Source organism: Rhinolophus hipposideros (genome assembly GCF_964194185.1).
Source record: "Rhinolophus hipposideros genome assembly, chromosome: 24".
Taxonomy (NCBI): Eukaryota; Metazoa; Chordata; class Mammalia; order Chiroptera; family Rhinolophidae; genus Rhinolophus; species Rhinolophus hipposideros.
The window spans coordinates 16,205,984-16,215,158 of NC_138070.1; the positions used below are offsets into that span (position 1 = coordinate 16,205,984).

At 47.6% G+C, this 9,175-nt stretch overlaps 1 protein-coding gene across 1 annotated transcript; it reads left to right on the top strand.

The window, feature by feature from the left end:
* Positions 1-1,276: 1,276 nt before the first annotated feature.
* CRYBA4 (crystallin beta A4) lies at positions 1,277-7,496 on the top strand (the record flags this gene model as incomplete). The annotated part of the gene is made up of 5 exons (XM_081037198.1): positions 1,277-1,315; positions 1,966-2,084; positions 3,909-4,050; positions 5,617-5,759; positions 7,349-7,496. 5 exons carry the CDS (start codon positions 1,277-1,279, stop codon positions 7,494-7,496), a joined length of 591 nt encoding a protein of 196 aa, XP_080893324.1.
* Positions 7,497-9,175: the final 1,679 nt, after the last annotated feature.

Genomic DNA, 9,175 nt, shown 5'->3' on the forward strand with positions numbered 1-9,175 from the left:
CTCCAGCCCAATTGGGCTACCAGCTCTTTCTCATGCACGTATCCCAAGTTCCCACCTGTGCACTTTTGCTTAGAAAAAGCATTTCCTTCCATCTCCCTTTGTACAAATCCTCCTCACCCTTCAGAGTCTAGTTTAAATGTCATCTCCATTAGCAAGCCTACCCTGATTGCCCCTGCTGGAAGAGGAAGGGGCGTAGGAAGGGGGAAAGGCATAGGCCTTTGTTGAATGTTTATTCTGTGCCAGGCATGTGATGTAAAATCACAACAACTCAGTGATGTAGTTTGTCCCGTTTTATAGACAGAAACTGAGGCGAAATAACGTGCCGCAGGTCACACTGCTAGGAAGAACCAGGTTTTTGGACTCCTTGTCCAGTGCTCATTCTCCTGCACTAGTCAGGGGTCACATGGAGCTGATTAAGGCAGATCTTCCTCCTCTCACCTTCTTTGTGGCTTATCCCTGAGAGAGGCCACCTGCCCCTTTCCCTTCCAGCTGAAGCCAGTGTTGCTGACACTTCTCTCCTGGGGCTTCAGCTGGGGCTGCCTTTTGTTCCTACTGCTCACTAGCTGAGTCAGGGCTTTATCTCCCAGAGGCCCTCTCCCCTCCCTGCCTATAAGAGCCTGAACTCGGCTGGTCCCATGTCTGGCATTTTTTCTGGGTCCATCTTGGTAAGTCCCAGGCTTGGAGAAGGGGTGGGATACGAGCTCTGAGTGAGCATCTTGGATGGCAGGGGAGCCCAGGTCCCCATCCTTGGGATATCCCTGTGTCATCTTAAGTGTCACCCTCATCTTAACCCAGGCCAGGCCCCAGACATCAAGACCGGTACCTGCTACCCTCATTTAAACCCACAATTATTCCCATAGCGCTGTTGCCTCAATTTCCACTGTTGGAGTCACCTCTTTGGGTCAGGTGCTGTCTTGGGGATGTTCTCATAAGCTGGGATCTTTGGCACTTTCCCAAGTGATGCCTTCATCCACAGGCAGCCACAGAAAATTGCCCAGAGGGAGCAGATAAACCAGCACAGAGTGGGATTCAGAGGCAATGGGACCCAGAATGGGTGAATTTTGAGGTGGTGACAGAAGGAACCAAAGGAGATGGCACTGATCACAAATGGAAAGGAAGGAAATGGGCAGGCCAAAGCTGCATTTTGCCCCTCGCCCAAGCCCATCGATCGGGACCCCATCTGGATCCTGACCCCGCCTAAACTAGAGTCAAGGAGGAATGCAGAGAGTCAGGGCTAAGGTTATTATTATGCTCTTCTTGTGTAGGAGGGGGCAACATGACCCTGCAATGCACCAAATCAGCAGGACACTGGAAGGTAGGAGGAGGCATGGGGGTGTTTGGGAAGTGGGGGATATAGGTGAAACCCAGCTCCAGAGGACCCCCATCTCACCTCCATTGAATCCCCACCTCACCCCTGGGGGGTTATGAGGGCCCATTTTATAGAGGATGCAATCGAGGCTCATAGAGGGGAAGGAACTTGCCCAGATTCAGACATAGGGATCTGGGTTTGAACTTGGGTCTTCTGGTCCCAGAATTTAACTGATACACTCTCTGGAGGAGATGGCAAACTGGTGATTGCACAGTCTTTGGGGCATGATTTCTTTGACCTCCTCTGTGTGTTTTTTTTTTTTTAATCCTTAAATTTGTCATCAGCTCTTAAAAACCTGGAGGAGCCACAGAAAAGTCTAGATTTAGTGACCGTTGAAAAATCCCAACGTCGGCGGGCATTCCCACCTGGCAACAATAGGTGGCGCTGAGCAGAGACGCCCATTTAATGCAGGGCCTGTGCTCTCCAGTTTGCCCCAGCCCTCACCCACCTTACCTGCCTGAACCCTGGAGGCATCTGAGTTTGCAATACCTACTTTACCTGTCCCGCCCCGTCCTGAGTCCTGGGGTGAGCCCCTAATCTTACCTGACCTCCCACAGGACTCTGATGCGGGTCTCCATCTTTCCTCTCTCTCTTAGATTGTGGTGTGGGACGCGGAGGGCTTCCAGGGCCGGCGGCATGAGTTCACGGCTGAGTGCCCCAGCGTGCTGGAAGTTGGCTTTGAGACTGTGCGATCTTTGAAAGTGCTGAGTGGCGCGTGAGTCCGAGGGATGTTTGAGTCGGGGTGGGGGAGACAGGAGGGGATCTAGAGAGGGGTGCTGGGACTTTCAGATGATTTAGGCCCTGTCTTCCTAGGCTCTAATTTCCTGATGGGTCTGAAGTCCTGGGAAATGTGCACGACCACAGTGTAAGGTTATGCAGGTTGTGCACTGCGCAAATGTAGGGGGTGCCATTCACACTGTCCACTGGATGAGGCCGCCTGCAGGGACAGACCTTTACAATCGAGCGCTGGGTCTGAAATGACCCTCTTAGGCATAAATTGAAAGCCAATTATCACTCGCGGAAAGTAGATAGTGACTATATACGAACATAGTCGAAAACAATGCTATTCATCTTTAGTTGAACATTGTTGCTTGAGGCTCTGAGCATGATTTTTTTTTTTAAAGAGAGATTAATGAGATGTAGACAGGTGTTAAGGACACATCAATACCATACTGAGACTTTCTTGATCAGCACCATTCCATAGAACTTTCTGCAATGATGGAAATATTCTGCACTGTCCGACTTGGAACCCCTGACCACATATGACCCTCGAGGGCTGGAAATGTAGCTCGTGTGACTAAACAACCGAATTTTTTATTTTATTTAATTTCAATTTATTTCAGTTTAAATTTAATTAGCAACATGTGGTCAGTGGCTGCCATATAGGACAAAAGTTTCTAGAACGTTGGAAAGTAGATTGAAAGGAGAACCATGTTCTCTCCATGTGATTTGGAGTCACCTCGTGCTATGTCTGTGAGATGCAACGAAGGTTCTCTTGGGTGGCATGTATGCATCTCACACCAGGGTCCACGTTCTTGTAGCTGCTTCTTCTCCCAGGTGGGGAACTGGGGCTCCGATGGGAACAGTGGCCTGTCCAGGGATATGTCGCGCAGGCCAACAGATAGGACCAGAAAGGAGTCCACAAGCTCAGTAGATGTAGACAGTGCATTACGGCACGTCCTCGAATAACGTTTCCTTCAATGTCGTTTCATTATAACATTGATGAATGCTGTAGAAACTTAACTATTGTGTGTATTAATTAGCCTGTGGTTAAAATTGGTGTCATTATACATCCTCTCACCCCAGTTCCAAGAATCTATCAACAACGTTAGGCGAGGACTTGTGCTTATATAGTCAGTATGGTGTCAGCTTCCTGTCACCCTTATCCCATAGGATGACACCAAAATCACAGGGGCCAGGAATGACAACAGGAGTGGTGGTGCCCTGCTGTGGGGGAGTCACTCCATGCTTCAGCTATAGCCTGCGCTGTACCCTCCAGGGTGGCAAGTCCCGTATCTCATGGGAGCCAGAGAGGTGGGTGAGACATGGTCTTGTGGCAGCTCCTCACAAGACTGCCTGTCTCCTCCTTTTCCCGGAGAATTACGAGGACTCCCACCAAGGCGTAGGTCAGCCTGGGGTCGAGCCTTGCCTGTGTGGCCTAGAGACACATGCAAGGTTGTCACGCAGCTGCATGGAGCAGTTCCCCTACCTGGGAAACACACAGCACATCAGTGGGCGTCTAAGTCTAAGCTGGGTTTCTCTACCTTGGCACGACTGACATTTGGAGCTGGATACTTCTTTGTTTTCATGGGGACTATCCTGTGTCGTAGGGGATGTGTAGCAATATTTCTGGCCGCTATCCACTAAATGCCATTTGCAAACACCGCCTCCTGCCTTTTCCCACAGGACAACTAAAAATGCCTCTACACTTGACGCATGCCTCCCTGGGGTGCCAAGTCACCCCTGTATGATAACTATTGGTCTAGAGCTCAGGGTGAGTGATCTCTTACCTCTTTTACTCTCTATCTTCTGTTCACAGGTGGGTGGGCTTTGAGCACACCGGCTTCCAAGGGCAGCAATATGTGCTGGAGCGGGGCGAGTACCCATGCTGGGACGCCTGGAGTGGCAACACGGCCTACCCCGCCGAGAGGCTCACTTCCTTCCGGCCTGTGGCCTGTGCTGTGAGTCCCGCCATCCCCTCCTCTCAGGGAGCCCTGAGCCCCTCCAGTGGAGGTTTGGGAACCAGATATCCCAGAGTTCAAATTCTCAGTCACTTCTTCAAGCTGAAGAACACGGAAATCCCTCACCTCTCTGAACCTCAGTTTCTGCATCTTGAAATGGGACCATAGTAACCTATCTTGTGGGGAAAAGGAATGGTTAGTGTCTGGATAGAACCTGCCACAAAAATTCTGCCCATAGAAACTTTGGTTATGATATAAGGAGGTCCCCTGGATCCCCTTTTTATGACTTTGTATCCCATTTTTATGACTCAGGGATACTAGGGGAAGCTGGGTGCCAGAGATGGCAGGGCAAGGTAGGGAGGAAGGGTCCTATTTATTTTTCCTGATTGATTATCAATGTTCCTGAGTTTATATTTTAGCCACTGTTTATAGAGTATGGGGGGAGGGGACTGTTATTATCCCCATCTTACAGGTGAAAAAACTGAGGCTCAGAAAGGTGTACGTTTTTTTCTTCAAAAACACTTTTATTGATCTAAAATCACAGAAGGCACACATATTTATTATCTAAAATTCAGGGGGAAAAACTGCTATGGCAAAACAAAAACATACAGATCGCTCATACCCACACTTCTCAGACAGAAGCCCAGTGTTCACAGTCCTGGAGATTTCCTATGGTCTTGTTTGCTCTCCATGGATTATACCTGTAGTGATTGATACTGCTATCTATGTCTATACACATATCATTTTGTTATAAAAATTAAATCATAACAAAGTAAAGGCTTGGAAACCAGCTTTTCTCACTGGGCAAATATAGCCCAGTCAGCCTCCCAGGTGATTAAATCTCACTTACAACATCATTTCCATAGCTCCCTAGAATTTCATTGTGTGAATAGGTTTATTTATTCGTTCATTCTACCAACGGCCCAAGCCTTGTGCCAACATGGGGACCCATGGTAGACTCCGACAGGTGCAAATCTTGCTTTCACGCAGTTTACAACTTCCAATTTCATTTAGTCCCCTAAACAATTCTGAAAAGCAGATGTGGCTAGTTTCACCTTATACATACAAAACAGGCTCAGAAATGCTTGTGGCATGTTTAAGCTCAGTCAGCTGGTAAGTGGAGAGCAGCAGGATTTGAACCCAGATCTCTGCATCCTTCTGTTAACTATAGCACAATACCCCAGTGTACCACCTGAACCCTCTTGTTGAATATTCAAGTTGTTCCTCCCCTCCCCTCCGCTCCCCTCCCCTCCTCTCCCCTCCCCTCCCCTCCCCTCTCTTCTCCTTCCCTCTCCTCTCCTCGCCTCCCCCTCCTCTCTCTCTCTATCTCCCCCCCTCCTTCCTTCTTCTTTTTTACTGTTATCACCAAAGCTTATTTACAAATGTCTGGAATGGCAAATAGTATACGTCTTCTAAGGTTTCTAGTGCCTGTTGCCTTATTGCCCTTTGAAAAGGTTTGCAAGTAAGGCAGATTTGGGAGACAAGGGAGGGGTGTGCGGGCCAGCAGAGGCGCCTGGGTTTCCAGCTGGGCACCTGATGGTCTGACCCCGCTCCCTGTGCCTGCAGAACCATCGTGACTCGAGGCTGACCATCTTCGAGCAAGAGAACTTCCTGGGCAGGAAAGGAGAGCTGAGTGATGACTGTCCCTCCCTCCAGGCCATGGGCTGGGATGGCAATGAAGTGGGCTCCTTCCACGTCCAATCGGGGGCGTAAGTGGATCCAGGGCTCTGCCTGTCGGGAGAGGAGAAAATATGGGGAGGGGAGGGACACTTCCTGTGACAATGATGTGTTAGGGACATTTGGGCTCCGAGGCCCACATTCCAGAGGACACTGAGGCACAGGGCGGTATCAGGCCGGATTTCTGGGATTGCAAGCAATGGACACTCCGATCAAACCGATGTGAAGTCCAGAGGATATTTATTGGCCCCTGTCATTAGCTTCAGACACAGATGGCTCCAGGTGCTTCAGCGGGGATCCGCCCTTCTCCCCCTCGTGTTCCCTGTTCCGTCTGCCTCAGTGTGGCTATATTCTTGGTTAAGCTCTGCCCACGTGAAGGCAAGAGGACAACTTCACCCTGACGTTTCAGCCAGCTCCAGGGAAAGAGTGTCTTTTTCAGTGATTCCCGCAGATTCCAGGCAAGGCTGTCATTGGTCCAACTTGGGTCACTTGTTCAACCCTGCACCAATCACCAGTGCCCACAAGAATAGGGTGGTCTGATTGGCTAGGCCTGGTCACAGGCTAATTGCTAGCGCAAACATTTCCCCACGTGGCAGAGAGGGGGCGGGGTGACAGGCTCTGGCACCAGAAGAGCAGAGAATGGATGGCCCGCCGTCACCCTGACGTGGGTTAAGCAACTTTCTCCAATTCCAACAGCTGGTAGGTGACCGAATCCAGCTTCCAGTCCAGGCCTGACTGACCCTTCGTACCCTTTTCACTCAGGAGGTGGCAGGTGAAGGCTAAGGTATGAGGTTCTCAGTGAGGGAATGCATTTAAGCCACCTTTTGCAGTGCCCTTTGGCTCCCCATAGGCGGGGCGAAGGTGGGAGGCAGGTCTTTTGAGTTAATTTTTTTCAGATACCACCAGACAGTTATGTTGTTTCAGAATAGAATGGACCTCTTGTGGTTCTTGAGTCTACTTTCCTCTTACAGAAAGGGAAATGGAAGCTCAGACAACAAGATACCAATTCTTGTCCAGTTCTGGACAGCATAGGGATCAATGAATTGAAAGAACAATAGCCCTGTTCTTGGAAGTGCCTCTGGGTAAGGAAGGAGGAGGAAAGAATAAAAGTCTTCATTCATTCATTCATTCACTCACTCATTCATTCATTCATCAAACGTTTACCAAGTACCTCCTCTGTGCCAGGCACTGTATTAGGTGCTGGAGATAACGACGAACCAGACACACACGCCTACACCCAGCAGTTTACTTTGGGTGGAGAAGGGGGACATTTTACAAATAATCTGTTAATTACCTCATTACATGAGTATTCCAAAGGCTTAGGAAGGGACTTTGGCCTAATTTGGAGAACAGCTCAGATCGTCCCGATGAAGTGATGACTGAGCTGAGACGTAAAAGATAAAGACAACTTGTTTGAGCAAAAGAATGGCTGGAATGGTGTTCCTGGAAGAGGGAACAGCATGACGAAAGGCTCAGTGGTGGAAAGAGCAGGGCACGTTCCAGGCACTAAAGGAAGGCCATGATGGCTGGAATTGTGTTTCCAGTGTGAGTTCCTTTGCTCTGTCTCAATCACCATGCTCGTGTCTCTCTAGGGTAACAGCCTCCCTCTTTCCTTCCCCAGCTGGGTTTGCTCCCAGTTTCCTGGCTACCGAGGTTTTCAGTATGTGCTGGAGTGTGATCGCCACTCAGGTGACTACAAGCATTTCCGGGAGTGGGGCTCTCATGCCCAGACCTTCCAGGTACAGAGTGTCCGCAGGATCCAGCAGTGAGCAGTGAATGTGTGCTTGTCTGGAACAGAGGAGCTGTGGAGGCTGTTACATGCTCTCCTCTGCTTCCCCCGGTAACCCCATGTGAACCCAACACCTGTGTGAGCCAGTCCATGCATGCACATTCAGCAGGAAAAACTAAAAGTAATAAAAAGTCTACTGTTCGCTTGTGGTCTTCAATTTTATTAATCCTTCCAAAGAACCAACATTTAGCGTTGTTAATTTCCTCTATCATTTGTCTTTGTTTTATTTCACTGAGGTTTGCTTTCATCTTTAGTATTTTTTTCCTTCTATTTACTTTGGGTTTGCTTTATTCTTTGTTTTTCTAACTTTTAAAGGTAAACTCTTGGGTTATTAACTTAGGCCCCTTTCCCCCACCCCCAATATAGTCATTTAGAGCTATGAATTTCCCTACCAGGACTGCATTTGCTGCTTCCTGCCAATTACAATTTGATGTGTTTTCATTATCATTCAGTTTGATATTTTCCAGTTTACCTTGTGATTTTTCTTTGACTCATTGGTTATGTTATCTAAATACTTGGGATTTTTCTAGATATTTTATTGTTTTTGATTTGTTATTTCCGTCGATTGTGGTCAGAGAAGAGACTCAAGATTTCAATATTCTGGAATGAATTGAGGCTTATTTTATGGCCCAGCATATGTTCTTTTTTTGATAGATATGAACATTATTTAAATTTAGCAGTTGTTGGGTATAGTGTTCTGTAAATGTTGATTAGGTGAAACTGGTTGATAGTATCGATTAGATATTTCTATATCCTTCCTGATTTTTTTTTTAATCAATTACTGAGAAAGGGCTGTTAATATTTCCTACCATGATTTGGACTTATCTGTTTCTCCCTTTAGCTTTGTCCATTTTTGCTTCCTGATTTTTTTTCTTCAAGAATTTGACATTCTGTTATTCAACCCACATATATTTATGATTGCTGTCTTTCTGATAAATTGTTCCCAGCTGTTTTTTTTTTTTTAAGTCATTCACGGAGAGAGGCAGTTCTCTCCCCTAGCAAAACTTCTATTCGTTTTCTCCTTCCCTAATTCTCTCTCACACACACTACACTGGAGTCTCCCATTTCACATCTTTTATCCTCCAAAGAAAAAATTTTTTAAAAAATATCTTTCTTCTTTTTTTAAAAAATTTTATTGGTGAATATTGGGGAACAGTGTGTTTCTCCAGGGCCCATCAGCTCCAAGTCATTGTCCTTCAATCTAGTTGTGGAGAGCTCAGCTCAGCTCCAAGTCCAGTCGCCGTTTTCAATCTTTAGTTGCAGGGGGCCGCAGCTTGTGCTCTAACCAACTGAGCCATCCAGCCGCCCCTCTGGAAGTCAGCGGCAGCTTGGTATCTTCAATCTAGTTGTGGAGAGCGCAGTTCACGCCCATATGGGAATTGAACCGGCAACCAGGTTGTTCAGAGCTCGGCTCTAACAGAGCCATCCAGCTGCCCCTCCAAAGAAAGTTTTAAAACAAAGAAATAAATTTCCATTCCATTTGCAACCTGAGTGGCAAGATCATATTTCTCTCTCTCTCTCTCTCTCTCTCAAACACACACACACACACACACACACACACACACACACACACACACCTTACTCTCTCTTGGTTCTTTATTAGTAGATTGTCTTAACAACCATAGCCATCTGGCTCTTGTTCTGGGGGGACTACCTTCC